This window comes from Schistocerca serialis, chromosome 9 (genome assembly GCF_023864345.2).
Source record: "Schistocerca serialis cubense isolate TAMUIC-IGC-003099 chromosome 9, iqSchSeri2.2, whole genome shotgun sequence".
Classification (NCBI taxonomy): domain Eukaryota; kingdom Metazoa; phylum Arthropoda; class Insecta; order Orthoptera; family Acrididae; genus Schistocerca; species Schistocerca serialis.
In genome coordinates, this window is record NC_064646.1 from 46,651,889 (window position 1) to 46,678,313 (window position 26,425).

The 26,425-nt window shown below is 45.9% G+C and overlaps 1 protein-coding gene across 1 annotated transcript in view; it reads left to right on the forward strand.

Moving 5' to 3' along the window:
* Nucleotides 1–7,268: 7,268 nt before the first annotated feature.
* The window catches only part of LOC126418830 (T-box transcription factor TBX1), a 246,917-nt gene continuing 227,760 nt past the window's right edge, over nucleotides 7,269–26,425 (forward strand). Inside the window, exons 1-2 of the mRNA XM_050085809.1 lie at nucleotides 7,269–7,278; nucleotides 17,045–17,303. Of these exons, the coding sequence (XP_049941766.1) occupies nucleotides 7,269–7,278; nucleotides 17,045–17,303 (269 nt within the window). The remainder of the gene's footprint in view (nucleotides 7,279–17,044; nucleotides 17,304–26,425) is intronic.

The window sequence follows — 26,425 nt, forward strand, 5'->3', positions numbered from 1 at the left end:
GCTGTGAAACGAGTGCGGGCGCGAGTATATATATACTCACACACACACACACACACACACACACACACACACACACGCACGCACACACACACACATGCGAGCTCGGCGGGCCGCGCTTGGAAAGCCATTACGCGTTATTTACGAGCCTCGCCGGCGGCCGCTTAAATTAAGTCAGGAGCGCCTAATTAATTTATAACAAGCGGCGCTCATAAAGCGAACAAACAGGCGGAAGGCTGGAGTGATTTATCCGGCCAGGGGTGATTATTTCTCGCACCCCCGGCTCGCATTGTTTTGCCCCGCGTCTCCCTCGCTGGCTGCTGCGGATCGCGGGGAACGCGCCGCATTTGTATCAATTACCTCCGCTCTCCTCTGTGTGACTGTTTGTGTGTGTGTGTGTTTGTGTGTGCGTGTGTGTGTGCGTGACACGCCTCTTCCGGAGGCTGGGAAGCCGCCACGCCAGTCAAACACAGTTAGTGCTTTTCCAGAGTCGAGTGTGTCACGGGCGACGCCCACGAGTACTTGCCGTGAAAGACGGCTTGTCTAAGCAGTTCTGTAGACGTAGAAGATACGGGATGTGAGAACACGCTGTAGCAGTGTTTGTGGTTGACAAAAACGTGAAAACATGCACTTTTTATACTTTACAGAGTCATGTCAGATACATCGTTATTCAGCTAGATGTCTTTAAAAGCCGGCCAAAGTGGTCGAACGGTTCTAGGCGCTACAGTCTGGAACCACGCGACCGCTACAGTCGCAGGTTCGAATCCTGCCTCGGGTATGGATGTGTGTGACGTCCTTAGGTTAGTTAGGTTTAAGTAGTTCTAAGTTCTAGGGGACTGATGACCTAAGCAGTTAAGTCCCATAGCGCTCAGAGCCTTTTCTTTTTTTTTTTTTTTTTTTGTCTTTAAAAATTCTCCAGATGTTCTCTCTACCACTCCTTCACTGCTTTAAAAGCCTTCCTTACAATAGGTGAATTACTTACAATACGTACGAATTACTTACGATACGTACGAATTAGCTTGTAGACAAAGCTGTCGAAATTAATACTACTACGAAAGAAACAAGGATACATATATATTCTTCATCTTATTTTTCATAACAATATCTCCTGTCTCCATGTTATTCTGGATTTGGCAGTGTTCTTGGCAGAGGGTGGTCGGATGACATTCCTGTCACCAACTTCCCCCCCCCCTCCCACCCTCCCCTCCCCCTCCCTGCCGCCAGACTGAATTTACGTACCCCATCTGTCTGTCTCTACATTTACCCCGAACGTTTTCGAAAAGTTTGCGAACCGGGTAACTTAAGCCCCATATTGACCTCGTCGGATGTGTGAAACCTCCTAAAAACCGCATCCAGGCTGGCCGGAACATCAGCCCTCGTTGTTAATCCACCGCATGGATTTGATTCGGAGAAGATGAAGCTCCCCGAATCCCAGTAGCGGCGTGGTAACGCGCGCGGCTTTCCACGCGGATCAGAGGATGCATGTACTGACTCGTTATTTTCGGAAAGGCTTCAGATAAAAAGTGGTAAGGAATAAAATGTGTTACACTCCTATGCGGTGTAGGACCAACTGTAGGGATAGTCGGGTAATCCACTCTCTTTTCGCAAGGTGGAGTGTAGTAACTGGGCTTGTGGCACAGATACAAGAAGTCAGACTCAGCAACGGTGAAATGCAGAGCTGCTCATTGTAACTACTAACATTTAATTTGTATGGGTTGTATGTTAAAGAGGAAGGGAGGGAAGTGAATGAGTATCTCTATGTCGAAGTTGTTTGCAACTTTCAGAAGGTGACCATAACTCCGTTCGATGATGGGTAGCGGCAATATACGAAAGTGAAAAGAAACTGAATATATCGGTTAAAGCAGTAAACGTGCGCTATCTGATAGCCACCACATGCAAATAAACACGAAGAAAAGTGAGGTAATAACAATGATAATAGTATCAAATAGAAAACAAGTGCCTAGTGCTCTGCAGAATATTATTTATTTTGTCACGAACTAGCTTTCGGCTTCTTAAGTTCTCTTTACACCGAAGCGAACTTATGGGAACGTTCAATAGCGAACGAAGATTCACTAAATGCTTGGCGTGCGTGAGCAAATGCATTCGGCTCGCGTTCGGTTCGCATACGCTTGTGTTCCCTTGTTTTCCATTGGTTGTCGGTGGAATGCTCCGAAGAGAATGTAATGTTGCTGTTAAGACAATATAGATCTGATATGTCCTTCCAGGATCCAACACATCCAAAGAACGAATGCACAAGGAGAAGAAATGTGATTGGTAGTATATTGTCGAGCCGCTTAAGGTGCAACTGGGGACGTGAAAACCGATACATTATTCATAAGTAAGTCGAAACAAGGCCTCGCGATTAGACATCATTCCATTAGAAATACTGACAGCCATGGGAGAGCCAGTCATGACAAAACTCTACCATCTGGTGAGCAAGATGTATGAGACAGGCGAAATACCATCAGACTTCAAGAAAAATATAATAATTCCAATCCCAAAGAAAGCAGGTGCGGACAGATGTGAAAATTACCGAACTATCAGTTTAATAAGTCACAGCAGCAAAATACTAACGCGAATTCTTTACAGACGAATGGAAAAACTGGTAGAAGCCGACCTCGGGGAAGATCAGTTTTGATTCCGTAAAAATGTTGGAACACGTGAGGCAATAGTGACCCTAGGACTTATCTTAGAAGATAGAGTAAGGAAAGGCAAACCTACGTTTCTAGCATTTGTAGACTTAGAGAAACCATTTGACAATGTTGACTGGAATACTCTCTTTCAAATTCAGAAAATGGCAGGGGTAAAATACAGGGAACCAAAGGCTATTTACAATGTGTACAGAAACCAGATGTCAGTTCTAAGAGTGGAGCGACATCAAATGACAGGGTTGGGAAGGGAGTGAGACAGGGTTGTAGCCTCTCCCCGGTGTCATTCAATCTGTATATTGAGCAAGCAGTAAATTAAACAAAAGAAAAATTCGGAGTAGGCATTAAAATCCACGAAGAAGAAATAAAAACTCTGAGGTTCGCCGATGACATTGTAATTCTGTCAGAGACAGCAAAGGACTTGGAAGAGCAGCTCAACGGAATGGACAGTGTCTTGAAAGGAGCATATAAGATGAACATCAACAAAAGCGAAACGAAGATAATGGAATCTAGTCGAATTAAGTCGGGTGATGATGAGGGAATTAATTAGAAAATGAGACTCTTCTAGTAGTAAAGGAGTTCTGCTATTTGGGGAGCAACATAACTGATGATGGTCGATGTAGAGAAGATATAATATGTAGACTGGCAATGGCAAGGAAAGCGTTTCTGAAGAACAGAAATTTGTTAACATTGAGTATATCTACATCTACATCATTACTATGCAATTCACATTTAAGTGCTTGGCAGAGGGTTCATCGAACCACAATCATACTATCTCTCTACCATTTCACTCCCGAACAGCGGGCGGGAAAAACGAACACGTATACCTTTCTGTTCGAGCTCTGATTTCTCTTATTTTATTTTGGTGATCATTCCTAGCTATGCAGGTTGGGCTCAACAAAATATTTTCGCATTCGGAAGAGAAAGTTGGTGACTGAAATTTCGTAAATAGATCTTGCCGCGACGAAAAACGTCTTTGCTTTAATGACTTCCATCCCAAATCGCGTATCATATCTGCCACACTCTCTCCCTATTACGTGATAATACAAAACGAGCTGCCCTTTTTTGCACCCTTTCGATGTCCTCCGTCAATCCCGCCTGGTAAGGATCCCACACCGCGCAGCAATATTCTAACAGAGGACGAACGAGTGTAGTGTAAGCTGTCTCTTTAGTGGACTTGTTGCATCTTCTAAGTGTCCTGCCAATGAAACGCAACCTTTGGCTCGCCTTCCCCACAATATTATCTATGTGGTCTTTCCAATTGAAGTTGTTCGTAATTTTAACACCCAGGTATTTAGTTGAATTGACAGCCTTGAGAACTGTACTATTTATCGATTAATCGAATTCCAACGGATTTCTTTTGGAACTCATGTGGATTACCTCACACTTTTCGTTATTTAGCGTCATCTGATACCTGCCACACCATACAGCAATCTTTTCTAAATCGCTTTGCAACTGATACTGGTCTTCGGATGACCTTACTAGAAGGTAAATTACAGCATCATCTGCGAACAACCTAAGAGAACTGCTCAGATTGTCACCCAGGTCATTTATATAGATCAGGAACAGCAGAGGTCCCAGGACGCTTCCCTGGTGAACACCTGATATCACTTCAGTTTTACTCGATGATTTGCCGTCTATTACTACGAACTGCGACCTTCCTGACAGGAAAGCACGAATCCATCGCACAACTGAGACAGGACCCCATAGGCCCGCAGCTTGATTAGAAGTCGCTTGTGAGGAACGGTATCAAAAGCTTTCCGGAAATCTAGAAATACGGAATCAACTTGAGATCCCCTGTCGATAGCGGCCATTACTCCGTGCGAATAAAGAGCTAGCTGCGTTGCACAAGAACGATGTTTTCTGAAACCGTGCTGATTACGTATCAATAAATCGTTCCCTTCTAGGTGATTCATAATGTCTGAATACAGTATATGCTCCAAAACCCTACTGCAAACCGACGTCAATGATATAGGTCTGTAGTTGGATGGATTACTCCTACTACCCTTCTTAAACACTGGTGCGACCTGCGCAATTTTCCAATCTGTAGGTACAGATGTATCGGTGAGCGAGCGGTTGTATATGAGTGCTAAGTAGGGAGCTATTGTATCAGCGTAATCTGAAAGGAACCTAATCGGTATACATTCTGGACCTGAAGACTTACCCGTATTAAGCGATTGGAGTTGCTTCGCAACCCCTAATGTATCTACTTCTAAGAAACACATGCTAGCAGCTGTATTCAGGAATATTCCATTCGTCTTCCCTGGTGAAGGAATTTCGGAAAACTACGTTCAATAACTCCGCTTTAGCGACACAGTCGTCGGTAACAGTACCTTCGGCACCGCGCAGCGAAGGTATTGACTGCGTCTTGCCGCTTGTGTACTTTACATACGACCAGAATTTCTTCGGATTTTCTACCAAATTTCGAGACAATGTTTCGTTGTGGAACCTATTAAAGGCATCTTGCATTGAAGTCCGTGCCAAATTTCGCACGTCTGTAAATTTTAGCCAATCTTCGGGATTTCGCGTTCTTCTGAACTTCGCATGCTTTTTCCGTTGCCTCTGCAACAGCGTTCGGGCCTGTTTTGTGTACGATGGGGGATCAGTTCCATCTCTTACCAATTTATGAGGTATGAATCTCTCAATTGCTGTTGCTACTATATCTTTGAATTTGAGCCACATCTCGTCTACATTTGCATAGTCAGTTCGGAAGGAATGAAGATTGTCTCTTAGGAAGGCTTCTAGTGACACTTTATCCGCTTTTTTAAATAAAATTATTTTGCGTTTGTTTCTGGTGGATTTGGAAGAAACGGTATTGAGCCTAGCTACAACGGCCTTGTGATCACTAATCCCTGTATCAGTCATGATGCTCTCTATTAGCTCTGGATTGTTTGTGGCTAAGAGGTCAAGTGTGTTTTCGCAACCGTTTACAATTCGCGTGGGTTCGTGGACTAACTGCTCGAAATAATTTTCGGAGAAAGCATTTAGGACAATCTCGGAAGATGTTTTCTTCCTACCACCGGTTTTGAACAAGTATTTTTGCCAACATATCGAGGGAAGGTTGAAGTCCCCACCAACTATAACCGTATGAGTGGGGTATTTATTTGTTACGAGACTCAAATTTTCTCTGAACTGTTCAGCAACTATATCATCGGAGTGTGGGGGTCGGTAGAAGGAGCCAATTATTAACTTAGTTCTGCTGCTAAGTATAACCTCCACCCATAGCAATTCGCACGGAGTGTCTACTTCGACTTCACTACAAGTTAAACCACTACTGACAGACAAACACTCCACTACCAATTCTGCCTAATCTATCTTTCCTGAACAGCGTCTGAGACTTCGTAAAAATTTCTGCAGAACTTATTTCAGGCTTTAGCCAGCTTTCTGTACCTATGATGGTTTCAGCTTCTGTGCTTTCTATTAGCGCTTGAAGCTCAGGGACTTTCCCAGCACAACTACAACAATTTACAACCACAATTCCGACTGTTCCTTGATCCAAGCACGTCCTGTATTTGGCATGCACCCTTTGAGATTGCAGCCCACCCCGTACTTTCCCGAGGCCTGAGGCCTTATAACCTAAAAAACCGCCCAGTCCACGCCACACAGCCTCCGCTACCCGTGTAGCCGCCAGCCGAGTATTGATTTAAGTGTTAGGAAGTCGTTTCTGAAAGTATTTGTGTGGAGTGTAGCCATGTATGGAAGTGAAACGTGGACAATAAGTAGTTTCGAGAAGAAGAGAATAGAAGCTTTCGAAATGTGGTGCTACAGAAGAATGTTTAAGATTGGATGGGTAGATCATATAACTAATGAGGAGGTATTGAACAGAATGGGGGAGAAGAGGAGTTTGTGGCAAAACTTGACTAGAAGAAGGGATCGGTCGGTAGGACATGTTCTGAGGCATCAAGGGAACGCCAGTTAGTATTGGAGGGCAGCGTGGTGGGTAAAAATCGTAGAAGGAGATCAAGAGATGAATACACTAAACAGATTCAGAAGGATGTAGGTTGCAGTAGGTACTGGGAGATGAAGAAGCTTGCACAGGATAGAGTAGCATGGAGAGATGCATCAAATCAGTCTCTGGAATGAAGACCACAACAACAACAACGTTCATAAGTTAAAGACACAAAGAAGTTAATGACATTACCTGCCAGTGGGCAGTGATTTAAATCAGTGGGGAAAGTTGAAAATTTGTACCAGACCGGGATTCGAACCCGGGTCTCCTTCTTACTAGGCAGATACGCCGACCACTGCGCGTTCCTGACGCAGTGGTCGTGGCCCTGCATACACTACCCTAGCGCGCCTCCCGTCGTACATAAGTTCTCGACATAGTCATACACTACCGATGTAGAGCCCCTTGCCCATCATCCTCATTACTCACGGCATTTCGGCGATTCCCGTAAGAGTTGGAGCGTGGTGTCCATCCTCACTGAAGTGATAATTGGCCGCCCTCGCCTTAATTATATACGTGGTGTCTGTTCTTTGGAACAAATCAGGCGCGTCACTTAGGTTCATGGTATTTGTAATTAGGCATCTGATAGTTTTTTAAGATAAATAAAAGTGGTTTGCTCGGGGTCACAGTATGTGTTCTCTAATACATTATATGGCAGACATTGTTAAATAGCCAGTATGACGGCTGGTATGTGTCATGAGAGACAAGTTACCCCTGCTCCCCTATGTTAGCCTGTATCTCAAAGCAATCATTTAGTGGCTGGCTCTGAGCACTATGGGACTTAACATCTATGGTCATCAGTCCCCTAGAACTTAGAACTACTTGAACCTAACTAACCTAAGGACATCACACAACACCCAGCCATCACGAGGCGGAGAAAATCCCTGATCCCGCCGGGAATCGAACCCGCGAACCCGGGCGTGGGAAGCGAGAACGCTACCGCACGACCACGAGATGCGGGCAATCATTTAGTATCAGCTGGCAGACAACATTGGAAACTGTCGCCTACAGCCGTCCTTATTATCTTGTCAGTTGATGGTTGGAGAGACGACATCAAAGTTACAGACAGTCTACTTATACCAGTCATGTTGGCCAGTGAGGGATCGTGTATATGGATCGTGATAACCCCTTTACCATCAACTGAGACCTGAAGATAGCGCACTGAAGCGCCGAAACTGATAGCTACACAGTAAATAAGATCATGAGGACGGCTGTAGGCGTTCCATATTCTTACAATAGTGAACGGTCGTGGTCCCCCAGATTTCCAGTCAAAAGGATGGACACATACAGAAACATTATAAATGGCGACAAGGGTTACCCTTTTTGTAAAATATGGAACGTGATTTTTCTTTTACGCTGTACGTTCGCGGCTTATAAAACGGCCGCCGTTCACTGTATGACTGTCAGAAAAAGAAATGAAATGGACTGGAGAGTTCCTAGATAACAGTATGCAGCATGTCATTCTCAATGGAGAGAAGTCTTCCGAAATAAAAGTGATTTCAGGTGTGCCGCAGGGGAGTGTCGTAGGACCGTTGCTATTCACATTATATATAAATGACCTTGTGGATAGCATCGGAAGTTCACTGAGGCTTTTTGCTGATGATGCTGTGGTATATCGAGAGGTTGTAGCGATGGAGGATTGTACTGAAATGCAGGAGGATCTGCAACGAATTGACGCATAGTGCAGGGAATGGCAATTGAATCTCAATGTAGACAAGTGTAATGTGCTGCGAATACATAGAAAGGAAGTTCCTTTATCATTTTGCTGCAATATAGCAGGTCAGCAACTGCAAGCAGTTAATTTCATAAATTGTCTGGGAGTAGGCATTAGGAATAATTTAAAATGGAATGACCGTATAAGATTAATCATCAGTAAAGCAGATGCCAGACTGAGATTCATTGGAAGAATCCTAAGGAAATGCAGTCCGAAAACAAAGGAAGTAGGTTACAGTACGCTTGTTCGCCCACTGCTTGAATACTGCTCATCAGTGTGGGATCCGCACCAGATAGGGTTGATAGAAGAGATAGAGAAGATCCAACGGAGAGCAGCGCGCTTCGTTACAGGATCATTTAGTAATCGCGAAAGCGTTACGGAGATGATAGATAAACTCCAGTGGAAGACTTTGCAGGAGAGACGCTCAGTAGCTCGGTACGGGCTTTTATTAAAGTCTCGAAAACATACCTTCACCGAAGAGTCAAGCAATGTATTGCTCCCTCCTACGTATATCTCGCGAAGAGACCATGAGGATAAAATCAGAGAGATTGGAGCCCACACAGAGGCATACCGACAATCTTTCTTTCCACGAACAATACGAGACTGGAAGAACCAATAGAGGTACTCAATGTACCCCCCGCCACACACCGTCAGGTGGCTTGCGGAGTATGGATGCAGGTGTAGATGTAGATGATTCTGTTCCTGCGAGATTAGCAAACAGCGTTGCCGCCTGAAGATGCACAGCTGAATTACTGGTTCTAGATGACCGTATGATCCGGCTGCAGACCCACACAAAAATATCAGTAGTTAACATGACGAGAAAGTCTCCGTAGTCGCAGGAACTGCTGGTGTTTCGCGATGGTGCTGCCCCTGTGTGACGTACTCTTAAAGGAGGCATCTCACTGAAGTATTGAACCTGGCGCTCATCCGTAAAGCAACTGTTTGCGATGTATGCGTTTGATTTTTACCCAGAGATTACAGTGCTAAATAAAATTATGAAGCTGCTTTACACGCGTAATGCACAACACGTCCGCGCTGATGTATTACGAGGGGTCAATCAGTTCTTCTTGTCCTCGACGTAAATTGATGTTCAAATATTAGTAACGAACTGTTGCACACAAATACTACTGCGCTATTTTCACTTTGAAATACTATGTATATAAATCAAAGAAATAGTTTTGATAGTGATAATTCGGAATCTATTCATTATCCTTTAATAGCCTGTCCTTCACTTTAATGGATTGGAAGTTTCAATTCCAATTATTTATCTACCCCGGATCAAATCAGAACGTTGGCAAAACGGACGACATTCACAATATTCCAGTTAAAGTAGTTTTAGGTGTTGTAATTAGACCTTCCCCCCCCCCCCCCCCCCCCGCCACTTGAGTAGAACGCACGGAAGTTAAATATGACCTCGTTAAACTGTCAGAAACGTCGTTCTTTGTGATGTTGCGCCTCACATTGGCTTGACTGTTGAATGTCGGTTATATTGTCAAAGCTTTCGAAAACGTTTTGGAGAATGTCTTGAACACTTGATTAAGAGATGGAGCTCCGTTTCAATTTGCGAGACAACAACGTTGACACAGTACGGCACGACGTCCACCACTTACTCCGCCTGCTCACAACCGACGGGTGGCTTGCGCATCTGTTGTTCACAGTTGTTAGTTGAAGCAGACACCGGAGTTACCGCTCTGGCGCCGTTTGTACGCCAGGAATAAAACCAGCCTTGTAACTTTTTGGTTGGACAATGTTCGGCCTTGACGATCTTTCAGCACTACCTGGAAGACTGGGAAGTAGTTCTGCAGAATCGTGGCTACAGTACGTTACCTCTGTCAATGAGGAACAGTCCAAACAGTGGATGCACATTCCTTTATTTTCTTTTTTTTTTTGCTCGCAGAGGAAGTTTGGAAGCAGAATCCACGAGACTAATGCATGAGTGTACCGTGACATCACAAGTTTGTTATGACATCCAGAATGAGATTTTCACTCTGCAGCGGAGTGTGCGCTGATATGAAACTTCCTGGCAGATTAAAACTGTGTGCCAGACCGAGACTCGAACTCGGGAACTTTGCCGTTCTCACGGAGCTCAAGGACAACTGGCTGAAGGTCCAGGTGGCACTATTCTCTCACGAAAGGATAAAGAAGCTGATGATACGGTTTGACGAAGATATGGAAACCGCGAAGAGTGAAATTTGCACCCGTACTAAAACCTGTGAAATCCGTGTCCAGTGTTCCTGGGCTAGAATGTTAAGTCGCGGCTCACCTGCACCCCGGGAGTCCTAGACCACCAGAAACGCTCCGTTTGTCCGCAGTGAGGTACAGTGCCGTGCTGTCCGAGCCGCGCCGGCGCTGCCATGCAAATGACCAACATCGCAAAATCGTCCTACTGCCGGAGGAAGAGCCCTTCCTATGGTCTGCATAACGATCTGCGGTACGCCCTTTCACATTCTCACATTACATTACATTGATTAAATCCTGTTTCTTCTTCTTTCGTGATGCCCATTGTATATCATTATGACAAATCATCTGATTTCGTTGTCACCTTAAAAATTTCTTTTAGATGTTACGTAAGTTATTTCATGAGCCATGCTCTGTCCACGTACTTAGTATACAGTTTTTAATGCTCATTTATCTTCTACTTCGTAATAATGACAGTCATATGCATAATTGTAATTATAAAGGAAATTATGTTCGTGTTTGGAGTCAGATATGGAGGACGTGGACATGTAGCGCTGAAAGTGGGAAGAAAAGCTATGTGGAGCTTGTTAGTTACATATGCGAATAATCCTAGTTTTAAGTTATTATGAAAACGCATGTTACCTACATTACACTTACCATACTAATCCAAGGGTATGGATATGTCTTATTGTATACAAGTCGCAATCAAATGAAAACGAGAGGATTAGAAAAAAAGTAATTAAGCTTTTTATTATCCCAAAATTTGATCATACATTTATCCCACTATGAGACAAGACGGTCAGTGCCTTCATGAAAAAAATGTGTGCAGTTGCGTACGGGACCACGACTGACGCAGGCGTGCACCTCAACCTCCGAAGCAAATCGACAGCCACGAGCCGCGTGGGATTAGCCGAGCGGTCTAGGACGCTGCAGTCATGGACTGTGCGGCTGGTCCCGGCGGAGGTTCGAGTCCTCCCTCGGGCATGAGTGTGTGTGTTTGTCCTTAGGATAATGTAGGTTAAGTAGTGTGTAAGCTTAGGCACTGATGACCTTAGCAGTTAAGTCCCACAAGATTTCACACAAATTTTTTGACAGCCACGAATGTCTTTCTTCAGGGCTCCGAAAATACGGAACTTGTATCGTGACAATCGGGACTGTAGGTAGGATGTGTAACAGCATCCCAACGAAACTTCTGCAGCATATCAGAAGCATTCTTGACAACATGTGGGTGGGCGTTGTCCTGAAACAGAATGGTGCCGTCCATCAGCATTCCTGGGCGTTTGGACGTGGTGGTGCGGTTCAGTTTTTGCAAAGTGTTCACTTGCATTGTGCGTTTATTATGGTGCTGTGCTGCAGTGATCGGCGGACCGTTGCAGTTAAGGAGAAGAGGCACTGCGAGGTCCTCGGGGATGACGTGCTTGTTGTTTCGACTAAGCTGCAGAAGTTTCGCTGGGAAGCCCTTATACATCGTCCACAGAATCCCTCGGCAAGCGATTTCCATATATTTGGAGTTCTGAAGAGACAAATTCGTAGCCGCGGATTTGTTTCACGCGGGAAGGTGTGCGTGTGCGTAAAATTACAGTCACGCAGGCAACCCCTAACATTTTTCCTGGAGGATTCAAAATGGTTCAAATGACTCTCAGCACTATGGGACTTAACTTCTGAGGTCATCAGTCCCCTAGAACTTAGAACTACATAAACCTATCCAACCTAAGGACATCACGCACATCCATGCCCGAGGCGGGATTCGAACCTGCGACCGTAGCAGTCGCGCGGTTCCAGACTGTAGCGCGTAGAACAGCTCGGCGACTCCGGCCGGCTCCTGGAGGGACTGACTTCCCTGTCTTACAGAAGAATGAATGTATTAACACATATGGCGATTATTTTTGAAATAATAAACAGTTTACTCATTTTTTTTCACATGTCCTGTTTGCATTTGTCTGCCTCTCATATATTGAGTTTAAAGGATGCTTTGTCAAGCAGAAGACAAACGATTTCTAAATCCGTGTTTGTAATGAGGTTTTTATGTTTTTCATTGCAGTTTGGAAGATGCGGTACCAACAAGCAAACATCACCTACATGACAAATTTTACGGAGAAAAAAGTACACTTGCAAGAACCCGTCCCAGCAATCGATATGGGCTATAATTCGGATTGTACGCAGATATGACCCTGAATGTACACCTTTTAGACTTTCGGGCACACCGGTTGTTTGTAACTTGCTCCGCCCCCACTGCAGCCGCTGACGCCCGAGCGCCAAGTACTGTACAGGGAAGGGAAAAACCATAGCTGTCCTAACCGCGGGATGCTGAAGGCGAGGGGAGAGGAGTGTGCAGAGAGCCATGTCTGTCCACAGCGGTTTGTAATATTGTCGGAGAAGACGTGTTACTCCGAGCGAAAAATAACAAGTAATACACTCCTGGAAATGGAAAAAAGAACACATTGACACCGGTGTGTCAGACCCACCATACTTGCTCCGGACACTGCGAGAGGGCTGTACAAGCAATGATCACACGCACGGCACAGCGGACACACCAGGAACCGCGGTGTTGGCCGTCGAATGGCGCTAGCTGCGCAGCATTTGTGCACCGCCGCCGTCAGTGTCAGCCAGTTTGCCGTGGCATACGGAGCTCCATCGCAGTCTTTAACACTGGTAGCATGCCGCGACAGCGTGGACGTGAACCGTATGTGCAGTTGACGGACTTTGAGCGAGGGCGTATAGTGGGCATGCCTGAGGCCGGGTGGACGTACCGCCGAATTGCTCAACACGTGGGGCGTTAGGTCTCCACAGTACATCGACGTTGTCGCCAGTGGTCGGCGGAAGGTGCACGTGCCCGTCGACCTGGGACCGGACCGCAGCGACGCACGGATGCACGCCAAGACCGTAGGATCCTACGCAGTGCCGTAGGGGACCGCACCGCCACTTCCCAGCAAATTAGGGACACTGTTGCTCCTGGGGTATCGGCGAGGACCATTCGCAACCGTCTCCATGAAGCTGGGCTACGGTCCCGCACACCGTTAGGCCGTCTTCCGCTCACGCCCCAACATCGTGCAGCCCGCCTCCAGTGGTGTCGCGACAGGCGTGAATGGAGGGACGAATGGAGACGTGTCGTCTTCAGCGATGAGAGTCGCTTCTGCCTTGGTGCCAATGATGGTCGTATGCGTGTTTGGCGCCGTGCAGGTAAGCGCCACAATCAGGACTGCATACGACCGAGGCACACAGGGCCAACACCCGGCATCATGGTGTGGGGAGCGATCTCCTACATGGCCGTACACCACTGGTGATCGTCGAGGGGACACTGAATAGTGCACGGTACATCCAAACCGTCATCGAACCCATCGTTCTACCATTCCTAGACCGGCAAGGGAACTTGCTGTTCCAACAGGACAATGCACGTCCGCATGTATCCCGTGCCACCCAACGTGCTCTAGAAGGTGTAAGTCAACTACCCTGGCCAGCAAGATCTCCGGATCTGTCCCCCATTGAGCATATTTGGGACTGGATGAAGCGTCGTCTCACGCGGTCTGCACGTCCAGCACGAACGCTGGTCCAACTGAGGCGCCAGGTGGAAATGGCATGGCAAGCCGTTCCACAGGACTACATCCAGCATCTCTACGATCGTCTCCATGGGAGAATAGCAGTCTGCATTGCTGCGAAAGGTGGATATACACTGTACTAGTGCCGACATTGTGCATGCTCTGTTGCCTGTGTCTATGTGCCTGTGATGTATCTGACCCCAGGAATGTGTCAATAAAGTTTCCCCTTCCTGGGACAATGAATTCACGGTGTTCTTATTTCAATTTCCAGGAGTGTATAAATACGCAATACATCAGCCTCATCCACGTATACGTTCAGTAGTAGTTTAACAATATTCTTTAAATATAAATTCGCCTCAAAATCAAAATGAATAAACCTAAGCGAGTGAAGAACTATTATGAAATGTAGTCAATGATTTTGGATTTTCAATTTAATCATGCCAGCCTCGTTGAAGAACTGCGCGTCTCTTTCTAATGTACCTCACTTTAACAGTTCCAGCTTTAAAATCCAAAGAAAATAAAGAACAAAAGCAAAATAAAATAGAGCTGAAGTACGTATTCCATGACGCATTCATTCATTTAAAAAAAAAATGGTTCAAATGGCTCTGAGCACTACGGGACTTAACATCTGTGGTCATCACTCCCCTAGAACTTAGAACTACTTAAACCTAACTAATCTAAGGACATCACACACAGCCATGCCCGAGGCAGGATTCGAACCTGCGACCGCAGCATTCACGCGGTTCCGGACTGAGCGCCTAGAACCGCACGGCCACCACGGCCGGCTCATTCATTTCAGCCGTTGGAACTGCATTTATAAATCGCAAAATAATTAAATAAATAAATAAATAAAAATAAAAAAACAACTAAGCAAAGAAGTCTCTAGCAGCAGCTACAGGTGAGAAAGCGTGTTTTTTGACACAACGGAACAGAAGTTCACAAGCTTCGTACTCTCTCCACTGTACAGCACTTCGTTATCGGGCATTAAGCGACTGCAGTGGACAGTGAGATTGACAAGCAGTTGGCGGGCAACTTCAGAAGTTGTATATTCAGAGGATCATAACTGCATACTACGCAAATTATCACGCGAGATCGATTGCTTTGGGTGATATCCAGAAAGTGTGCGAGTTTTCTCCTTAAAACGTGAGGTGAAGTCTGCAATGATTATTTGTAAATAACAATTTTGTGATTGCGTCCGACATAAGACGGAAAGAAATTACAGTGTGCTCCGATTACAGTTCTTGAACGAATGCATGCTGTCGCGGCGATATCCACTAACGAAACGGGTCGTGTGGAGTGGTTAACTCCCCACCAGCTTGCTGCCATTGTCAAGTGGTTGGCTGTCCTGTGAATGCTGCTGCCGTGCTTATGGAGCCGAACCACCGCCAGTGACGTCACTGGTGCTCAGTCCCACACCGTATACGGTAATATTTTGGTGGCGCGCCCGCCGCTTCCACTGCAACTGCCCAATCACAGGATCACAGGCCGTAAGGCCGTACTCAGCTGCAATCCACGGTCTTCGTTAAGGGTGCTGTCCGATATTTTGATTTCCATTGCTTCATTTATTACGCTGTCCCAGTAGTTACTTTCGTTTAGAAATATAAGACTCGTCGTATGCAATTCGATGTCCGTTCTCTAATGCATGTTCCGCTACATCTGATTTTTCGGGATAGCGTAGGCGGTAACACGGTTCATGTTTTACGAGGCGCACTTCAATAGCGCGGACAGTCTGACCGACATAAAACTGCCCACACCCACGATGTGTTTTGTATATTCCAGGTGTTCTGAGGCCTACATCCTTTTTCACACGCTTCATTTGTTGCAGAATCTTCGTTGGGGGCCGGAAGACCATTTCGATTTTATGTCTCGTCAGGATCCGGCTAATCTTCTCTTTCCTCGATCCACAAATCGGGAAAAGACTCAGTCTTCTTCGTGTCTTCTTCGGAGGCCTTCTGCTGTCGTGGTTTAGATGAAACTACTTCAGAAATTTGTCTGTTGTATCCGTCTTCCGCTAACCACTTGGCGTCGCTTGAAACCCAAGAATATTGTTGTCTTGGCAGAAGAGCCAACACCGTGTTATGAATGGAGGCCGAAATGCACGCGTTTTAGCTCACGCAGGCTGGCGTGAGGAGGGAAGGACTATACTGACGTGAGGTCTGGAACATGACGAGGAATTAGAATTCAGAAAGCGGGCGGAATTAGTTTGATACTTAACATTAATCTGTTATTGGTGAACGTCGCTCTTGACGACACATGATTCACAATATTATTTGTTCAGAATACAGTCTTGAAGTAATTAGTTGCAGTAACTGAATATGGCGCCTTGCTAGGTCGCAGCAAATGACGTAGCTGAAGGCTATGCTAAACTGTCGTCTCTGCAATTGAGACCGTCTGTAGACAGTGAACCATCGCTAGCGAAGACGGTTGTACAACTGGGGCGAGTGCTAGGAAGTCTCTCTAGACCTGCCGTGTGGCGGCGCTCGGTCTGCAATCACTGATAGTGGCGACACGCGGGTCCGACATATACTAACGGACCGCGGCCGATTTAAAGGCTACCACCTAGCAAGTGTGGTGTCTGGCGGTGACACCACAAATATCTTATTAATTACGTGTGTAGTTCGACCATTTGCATTTCTGTCTATGAGTGCACACGTAAAACTCCTCGGGTCTTCTACCTGTCGGGCAAGTTGCAGAGTTCGACAGAGGGATTAGGGGTGCTCTCATTCGACCTTTTCTAGGCGCCAGCTTCACTGAGCTGAAAGGTGATAGGGCACAGTGCACACGACAGCAGTAAGACAGATATTTGAAGTACAGATCGCATATGAACATCGTCTATTGTTTTCTTTGTTCAGTAGACTGTTGGAAGTTAATTTTCTGAATAGCCCTCGCAGTGAACGACGACCAGCTGCACTTACGCGGACGGACCTAGTTCCTGGTGTACTGTCCAGCCAACACTGCGATGATGCGACTGATTGTGTGGGAGTTCCGCCAGCCGCCGACTGACGCCCCCGTTGTGGTGCTGCAGCGTGCCTGCAGACCGCGGGCAAGGCCAGCTGCGGCGACTTCGGCGGCAAGGCGGCCGTCACCTCTTCCGGCGGCGGCTCCCCGGAGGCGGAGGACTGCGGCCGCGCCAGAGCCGCCGCCGCCAAGGACGCGCCGGAGGCGGCGGGGGCGGCGCCCGTGCACCCCAAGCTGGCGGCGGCGGGCGCCGCGCTCGAGATGAAGCCCCTGTGGGACGAGTTCCACGAGCTGGGCACCGAGATGATCGTCACCAAGGCCGGCAGGTGAGCGCCCGCAGGCCGCAGGCCGCGCGCCGCTGCTCCCCTTCCACCGTCTCCCTGTCCCGTGCTTCAGCAACACCTTGCAGGAGCTACCCGTCTGCTCAGAAGCCGCCAATCGTAATTTCGAGGGGGCCTTCAATAAGTAAAGCAGCACATTTTTCCCTCGCAGTTTTGGTTTAAAAAGCCGGAACTTGTTGTGGGACATGGTGTAATACACCCGCTTCATCCCCTACAGTTTCATGAAGTTCCGACAGGTGGCAGCGCTGTACGTAGCCTTCAAAATGGCGCCTGTAAAGGAGGTGCGTTCCAAACAAAGAGCTCTCATCTACTTTCTTTTGGCGGAAAACCAGAGTGTCGCAGGTATCCGTAGGCGCATGCAGAAAGTCGACGCAGGCCTGGCAGTGAATAAAAGCACCGTGAGTCGTTGGCCAAAGTAGGCATAAAATTTATCGCGTGAAGAGTGTGTGTATCCTAATTTCAACATTTCTTATTAACAACTGCAGAAAGCCCTTCCCTTTTCTTCTAATTGCACCAAGAAATCTTTCATACGTACGAGGGTGAGAGGATCGTTTGTCCCAGAAATCTTAGGAATACCAAAGCATTTTCCACAAAGCGCATTACCCACCCGAAAAAGATTAAAAATTAACAAAATTCGTTAATTATTGTTTACTTGTACTAATAATAAGCTTCTTAAACAGGTATTGATGGGAAAGGAGGATCCAGATGCTGTAAACATCTTGTAGCTCACTTAGCAATGTCAACACATTTTCAGTAACGTCTAATAACAGGCTGTGGGAACTTTATGACCACCACAAAAAAATTAAAAAATGCTACTTTCATTAATTGTTGTTAATCTTTACCCACAACATACTACTTGATGGGATACTGATGTATAAGTAAGGTCCTGAACCTGAAAATATTGAGTATGACATTCATTAAAGAAAGTGACACCGACTACTAAACTTAAATTTTTCGGTTAAGTTTAAGTGAAAAATTAAAACATTTATGGAACCTGGTAGAAGAATTCATTACAGCAATAGATTTCTTTCCGACTTTTAAATTATAAAGCAAGTAAGAAGCTTATAATATTTTCAAGAGGTGAGCCGGCCAGTGTGGCCGTGCGGTTCTAGGCGCTTCAGTCTGGAACCACGTGACTGCTACGGTCGCAGGTTCGAATCCTGCCTCGGGCATGGATGTGTGTGATGTCCTTAGGTTAGTTAGGTTTAATTAGTTCTAAGTTCTAGGGGACTGATGACCTCAGATGTTAAGTCCCGTAGTGCTCAGAGCCATTTGAACCATTTCAAGAGGTGGGAAGCATCATCGCGAGAATGTTGCACAAATCTGTCCGATTTCCCGCTTGCCGACCGGCTGGACACAGCTGTCACACCTGCGGTGTTGGACGAGCGGAAACTCTTGTTCAAGGTGGCCGACGGGTGACAATCAGACACTTCGCTAATCAACAGGACCTCTCTGTTGGTAGTGGTTGGTTGGTTGGTTTAAAAGAGGAGGGAAGGGACCAAAGTACGAGGTCATCGGTGTCTGTTGGTAGTGCTGACACGCCCGGGAGTACGAATGGGTGGGTGGACCCTTTAAACTGGCTGCCGAGAAGTGACCGTTTCTTGACCGTGCGCCCTGCCCACACCACGTACCTGCTAATCCCGCGGCGGTCGTACTGTTCTGCTCCACACTGCTGCTGGCTTGCCTGAGATTATCTATCGAAATACACAAGCGGGTTTAGTGGAGCCACCAGGCCCCCACAACCGCACGAGTGGTCGACTGTGAAGAGCGGACAAATTGAATAGCTGGCCGGCGGCCATTAGAGTGGTAAACTGACGCGCGGAGTTCGAATGTTTATACATCGCTTTTACTTATAAAATGCCTTCCCTTGAGTTAGGTCGCAAACATAATGCCTCATTTAATTACGTTACTACAATATACTTTTTAATTTATGAACAACTAGTCACTGTTTATGAATTTATCTTACGTACCACATGGAATCTGCCGTAGCTAAAAGTTATGTACTGAACCTCTAGCATTTTTCGCAGTTCATTTTCGATAGATGTACGCAAAATGCATCAAAATACTCGAAGATTTTCCCACTATATTAATAGATATTTTCTGACTCTACCTTGCTTTAGATTTTATGACAAGAAGTGCGTTATATATGGCATAGTGCTTTGGCAACTTACGACCAAATTATCAAGTTTCAACCTAACCTAGACCATGAAAACACTACCGATCAGCCAACTTTCTTGAAAATGATCAGAACATATAAAATGGTATTCCGTCGGTTGGAAATCTTGCCTCCTGACAGCGTGTAACCATTTTTGCAACAGCTGTGGTTTTGAGAAAGGAAACCTTCAAATAGATGCACAGACATTATGCTAATACCGTGTTACAAAAACATTTATTAAGCAAGTGCACTGACAAACAAAACAACTTAAAATATTCACATACCTGTGAAATGTAATATTCGTTCCTTTCTCGAATTTATTTGTACAATTAATCGCTGCACAACTCTTCACCACTGTACTTCTTTTGACTGGAATGTACAGACAGTAGAATTACGAGTAACAAATACTGTATGTACGCCCCAACAAATACACAACGTTGAATCAGGGTATTCATAAACAACAATACTAAACAACACATCACACTACAACCACTGTAATGGCGTCCAGCCTAAGGTTCAAACTATCCCGCGACTGCAGCGCCATCAGTGAGTCTAGTTATTTTTACAAGGTCTTTGGGAGCCGCTCAACGTTAAAACACGACACTGTTCTACGTCTGGTATGAACAACTATATTCTGAGACGATATGGAAACCACAGGTTGCACTGTTAACATTCTAAGTCATGAATGTTTATCCCAATTAACAATCTTGATGGTTATCTGTCAACAATTCACTCAAGATGAGCGCACGCGTAACCGACACGACGCGGGTGATTGTTGATGATGCGGAAGCCGAATGATCGAACGAAAGTTCTTACGCTCGTCACACATACAGATATCTGGTAATAGTCCTACTTGACACTAGTAACGATATAACACTGTTCGTAAAGTTAATTTTTTTCAGTTTCTTAGTTCTTACGAAGTGCATTCAAGTTCTAAGACCTCCGATTTTTTTCCTAATTAACTACCCACCCGAAATCGATGAAACTGGCGTTACTTCTCGACGTAATCGCCCTGCAGACGTACACATTTTTCACAACGCTGACGCCATGATTCCATGGCAGCGGCGAAGGCTTCTTTAGGAGTCTGTTTTGACCACTGGAAAATCGCTGAGCCAATAGCAGCACGGCTGGTGAATGTGCGGCCACGGAGAGAGTCTTTCATTGTTGGAAAAAGCCAGAAGTCACTAGGAGCCAGGTCAGGTGAGTAGGGAGCATGAGGAATCACTTCAAAGTTCTTATCACGAAGAAACTATTGCGTAACGTTAGCTCGATGTGCGGGTGCGTTGTCTTGGTGAAACAGCACACGCACAGCCCTTCCCGTACGTTTATGTTGCAGTGCAGGAAGGAGTTTGTTCTTCAAAACATTTTCGTAGGATTCACCTGTTACCGTAGTGCCCTTTGGAACGCAATGGGTAAGGATTACGCCCTCGCTGTCCCAGAACATGGACACCATCATTTTTTCAGCACTGGCGGTTACCCGAAATTTTTTTGGTGGCGGTGAATCTGTGTACTTCCATTGAGCTGACTGGAGCTTTGTTTCTGGATTGAAAAATGGCATCCACGTCTCATCCATTGTCACAACCGACGAAAAGAAAGTCTCATTCGTGCTGTCGTTGCGCGTCAACATTGCTTGGCAACATGCCACACGGGCAGCCGTGTGGTCGTCTGTCAACATTCGTAGCACCCCCCTGGATGACACTTTTCGCATTTTCAGATCGTCATGCAGGATTGAACCCACAGAAATGCCAACTCTGGAGGCGATCTGTTCAACAGTCATTCGGCGATCCCCCAAAACAATTCTCTCCACTTTCTCGATCATGTCGTCAGATCGGCTTGTGCGAGCCCGAGGTTGTTTCGGTTTGTTGTCACACGATGTTCTGCCTTCATTAAACTGTCGCACCCACGAACGCACTTTCGACACATCCATAACTCCATCACCACATGTCTCCTTCAACTGTCGATGAATTTCAGTTGGTTTCACACCACGCAAATTCAGAAAACGAATGATTGCACGCTGTTCAAGTAAGGAAAACGTCGCCATTTTAAGTATTTAAAACAGTTCTCATTCTCGCCGCTGGCGGTAAAATTCCATCTGCCGTACGGTGCTGCCATCTCTGGGACGTATTGACAATGAACGCGGCCTCATTTTAAAACAATGCGAATGTTCCAACTCTTTCCAGTCCAGAGAAAAAAAATCAGAGGCCTTAGAACTTGAATGCACCTCGTACTTGTACGAGCGTGCACGTAACCGTCGCGGCGCGGCTGATTGTTGATGATGCGGAAACGCGATGATCGAACACACGTTCTCACGCTCGGTACAACACACTGGCAATTGACTGCACTCATTTGTGGTAAATTGTATTACTGATTCACATTAGTCCATTCTTGGAGACCGAACACCGGGCGGATGATTGATACTGTACGGTAAGACACACAACGAGATGATACACAAATACGTTATCAGCAGCACTGCTCATTTTCAATTACTTCCTGACGCACTTTCCTCTGAACCATTTCCATATATCATCACTTTACTGTAATAGCAATTATAGCAACACTTCGACTTCCATACTAACAATGCTTCTGTTGTGGACTGGCAAGACAGCCAATCCACAGTGACGGGTAACCGAAAGGCACGCGTTTAATTACACGCAGACTGTCGTGAGGTCTGAAACAGGATACGTAATGAATGCTATAAAGAAAAGTACGTAGCTGCTGGAATACTTAACTTTAATCCACATTTGGTGAACATTGGTCTTGTTACTGTACATGCTTCATTAGATACATAGCAAAGGATAAATGGCGCCTTGCTAGGTCGTAGCAATTGACTTAGCTGAAGGCTATGCTAACTATCGTCTCGGCAATTGAGAGCGTAGTTCTCAGTGAACCATGGCTAGCAACGTCGGCTGTACAACTGGGGCGAGTGCTAGTAAGTCTCTCTAGACCTGCCGTGTGGCGGCGCTCGGTCTGCTATCACTGATAGTGGCGACACGCGGGTCCGTCGTATACTAATGGACCGCGGCCGATTTAAAAGCTATCACCTAGCAAGTGTGGTGTCTGGCGGTGACACCACAGCTTCTTACATGCAGAGCTGACCACAACACAACATAACAGTTCGGTGTCCCGCACACGACTCGACAGACGCGACTGCCCGCAAAGATACTCCACAACTAAGCCAGCGATGTGACAGTACACTTACACGCTTATCCACGAGTTGGAATATTCAGAGGTGTGAACACGCTGGGTTGCCCACCTTCTAACGGAAGATCATTAAGAGCTACGAAGAATCATCTATGCGGAATTTCTTGCTCGCTACAAGGATGATCACGACAATTTTTAGTAGAACATCGTCACAGGCGATGAAACGTGGGTTCACCACTTCGAACCGGAAACAAAACGGCAGTGCATGGACTGGCGCCTCTCCTGCCAAGATAAAGTTCAAAGCCGCTCCGTCAGTCGCTAAAGTCATGCCGACCGTATTCTGGGACGCTGAACGGGCTATTCTGATTGATGCCCTCCCACACTCTGCAACGATCAACTCTTAATCGTATAGTGCTACCCTCAGGAAACTGAAGAAACGACTTCAGTGTGTTCCTTGGCACAAAAATTAAAACGACATTCTCCTCGTCCGTGACGGCGCAAGTCCTCACACAACTCTGCACACACAACTTCACTGGACCGTTCTTCCTCATCCACCCTACAGCCCGGACCTCCCACCTTCCGAGTTCCATCTGTTTGATCCAATGGAGGATGCATTATACGGGAAGCACTACGTGGGTGATGGGGAGATTATCGATGCAGAAAGACGTTGGCTCCGACGTCGAGCAGTAGAGTGGAACCGTGCGGGAATACAGGCTCTTCCAGTAGGGTGGTGCGGGGCCGCTGCATTGAACGTGCGTCACGTTCAATAACACAGTCTTGTAGCGCAGTGGGGAGTAATATGGTATACAGGGTGTTACAAAAAGGTACGGCCAAACTTTCAGGGAACATTCCTCCTACACAAATAAAGAAAAGACGTTACGTGGACATGTGTCCGGAAACGCTTAATTCCCATGTTAGAGCTCATTTTAGTTTCGTCAGTATGTACTGTACTCCCTCGATTCACCACCAGTTGGCCCAATTGAAGGAAGGTAATGTTGACTTCGGTGCTTGTGTTCACATGCGACTCATTGCTCTACAGTACTAGCATCGAGCACATCAGTACGTAGCATCAACAGGTTAGTGTTCATCACGAACGTGGTTTTGCAGTCAGTGCAATGTTTACAAATGCGGAGTTGGCAGATGTCCATTTGATGTATGGATTAGCACGGGGCAATAGCCGTGGCGCGGTACGTTTGTATCGAGACAGATTTCCAGAACGAAGGTGTCCCGACAGGAAGACGTTCGAAGCAATTGATCGGCGTCTTAGGGAGCACGGAACATTCCAGCCTACGACTCGCGACTGGGGAAGACATAGAACGATGAGGACACCTGCAATGGACGAGGCAATTCTTCGTGCAGTTGACGATAACCCTAATGTCAGCGTCAGAGAAGTTGCTGCTGTACAAGGTAACGCTGACCACGTCACTGTATGGAGAGTGCTACGGGAGAACCCGTTGTTTCCGTACCATGTACAGCGTGTGCAGGCACTATCAGCAGCTGATTGGCCTCCACGGGTACACTCCTGCGAATGGTTCATCCAACAATGCGTCAATCCTCATTTCAGCGCAGATGTTCTCTTTACGGATGAGGCTTCATTCCAACGTGATCAAGTTGTAAATTTTCACAATCAACATGTGTGGGCTGACGAGAATCCGCACGCAATTGTGCAATCACGTCATCAACACAGATTTTCTGTGAACGTTTGGGCAGGCATTGTTGGTGATGTCTTGATTGGGCCCCACGTTCTTCCACCTACGCTCAATGGAGCACGTTATCATGATTTCATACGGGATACTCTACCTGTGCTGCTAGAACATGTGCCTTCACAACTACGACACAACATGTGGTTCATGCACGATGGAGCTCCTGCACATTTCAGTCGAAGTGTTCGTACGCTTCTCAACAACAGATTCGGTGACCGATGGATTGGTAGAGGCGGACCAATTCCATGACCTCCACGCTCTCCTGACCTCAACCCTCTTGACTTTCATTTATGGGGGCATTTGAAAGCTCTTGTCTACGCAACCCCGGCACCAAATGTAGAGACTCTTCGTGCTCGTATTGTGGACAATACGCCATTCTCCAGGGCTGCATCAGCGCATCAGGGATTCCGTGCGACGGAGGGTGGATGCATGTATCCTCGCCAACGGAGGACATTTTCAACATTTCCTGTAACAAAGTGTTTGAAGTCACGCTGGTACGTTCTGTTGCTGTGTGTTTCCATTCCATGATTAATGTGATTTGAAGAGAAGTAATAAAATGAGCTCTAACATGGAAAGTAAGCGTTTCCGGACACATGTCCACATAACATATTTTCTTTATTTGTGTGTGAGGAATGTTTCCTGAAAGTTTGGCCGTACCTTTTTGTAACACCTTGTATTGGAAACCTGAGTAAAAGCAACCTGTTCTCACAAAATTTTTTTTTGCATTACTTATTGAACGCCTCTCGTACTGTATTATCTTCCACTCTACTAGGCTTTTCTTTGATGAAGATACGGACTTTCAGCGATGATACAAAGGGGCTTATGTATCAGTTAGTGAAAGGCAACATTCTTCCATAAAAGAGATGAAAAATGTACCGCGCCTGCTCGTCATTACCGATTTCAGCCAAAGTTTTGGTATATATACACGACATGGCCGGAAATGAAAGTGACGGAAGTTGGAGCTCCAGCTGGCCAAGCGTTTAGGAAGAATAGCATTTTTGGCGCGATCCGGGCGAGGCATGGAAGTCTCCGTCGCCCTCTACGTGATTAACGATATTTACTTATCTCTTATTATGAATCTTACAACTTTTAGTGTCTGAGGCAAAGAACAATCGTATCAGTACAGCATTACAACATTTCATTAGAAGAGGTCCAAATAGTCTTCCATCCTTCACGTAAACTACAAATTTTACAATCTCTCTTGTGGTATTTTTCATGCAAATGGTAGCAGAAAATTTAGTATTCCATAAACGTTTTTTGTTTCTTATATCTTTAGTGTTTTTTATATCTTTACGGTGTATACCTGCAGAAAACTGACAAACATTTGCATCATTTCTCCCAAAATCCATCGCCTTTTACTCTGTACATTTATCTCTACTGTGAAAGGAGAACATTAATAGTATTCATACAATGGCGATGTACTTGAGGACAATATTATGGAAATGGAAGAGGATGTAGATAAAGATGAAATGGGAGATACGATACTGCGTGAAGAGTTTGACAGAGCACTGAAAGACCTGAGTCGAAACAAGGCCCCGGGATTAGACAACATTACATTAGAACTACTGACGGCCTTGGGAGAGCCAGTCCTGACAAAACTCTACCATCTGGTGAGCAAGATGTACGAGACAGGTGAAATACCCTCAGACTTCAAGAAGAATATAATATTTCCAATCCCACAGAAAGCAGGTGTCGAGAGATGTGAAAATTACCGAACTATCAGTTTAATAAGTCACAGCTGCAAAATACTAACGCGAATTCTTTACAGACGAATGGAAAAACTGGTAGAAGCCGACCTCGGGGAAAATCAGTTTGGATTCCGTAGAAATGTTGGAACACGTGAGGCAATACTGACCCTAGGACTTATCTTAGAAGAAAGATTAAGGAAAGGCAAACCTACGTCCTAGCATTTGTAGACTTAGAGAAAGCTTTTGACAATGTTGACTGGAATACTCTCTCTCAAATTCTAAAGGTGGCAGGGTAAAATACAGGGAGCAAAAAGCTATTTACAATTTGTACAGAAACCAGATGGCAGTTATAAGAGTCGAGGGGCATGAAAGGGAAGCAGTGTTTGGGAAGGGAGTGAGACAGGGCTGTAGCCTCTCCCC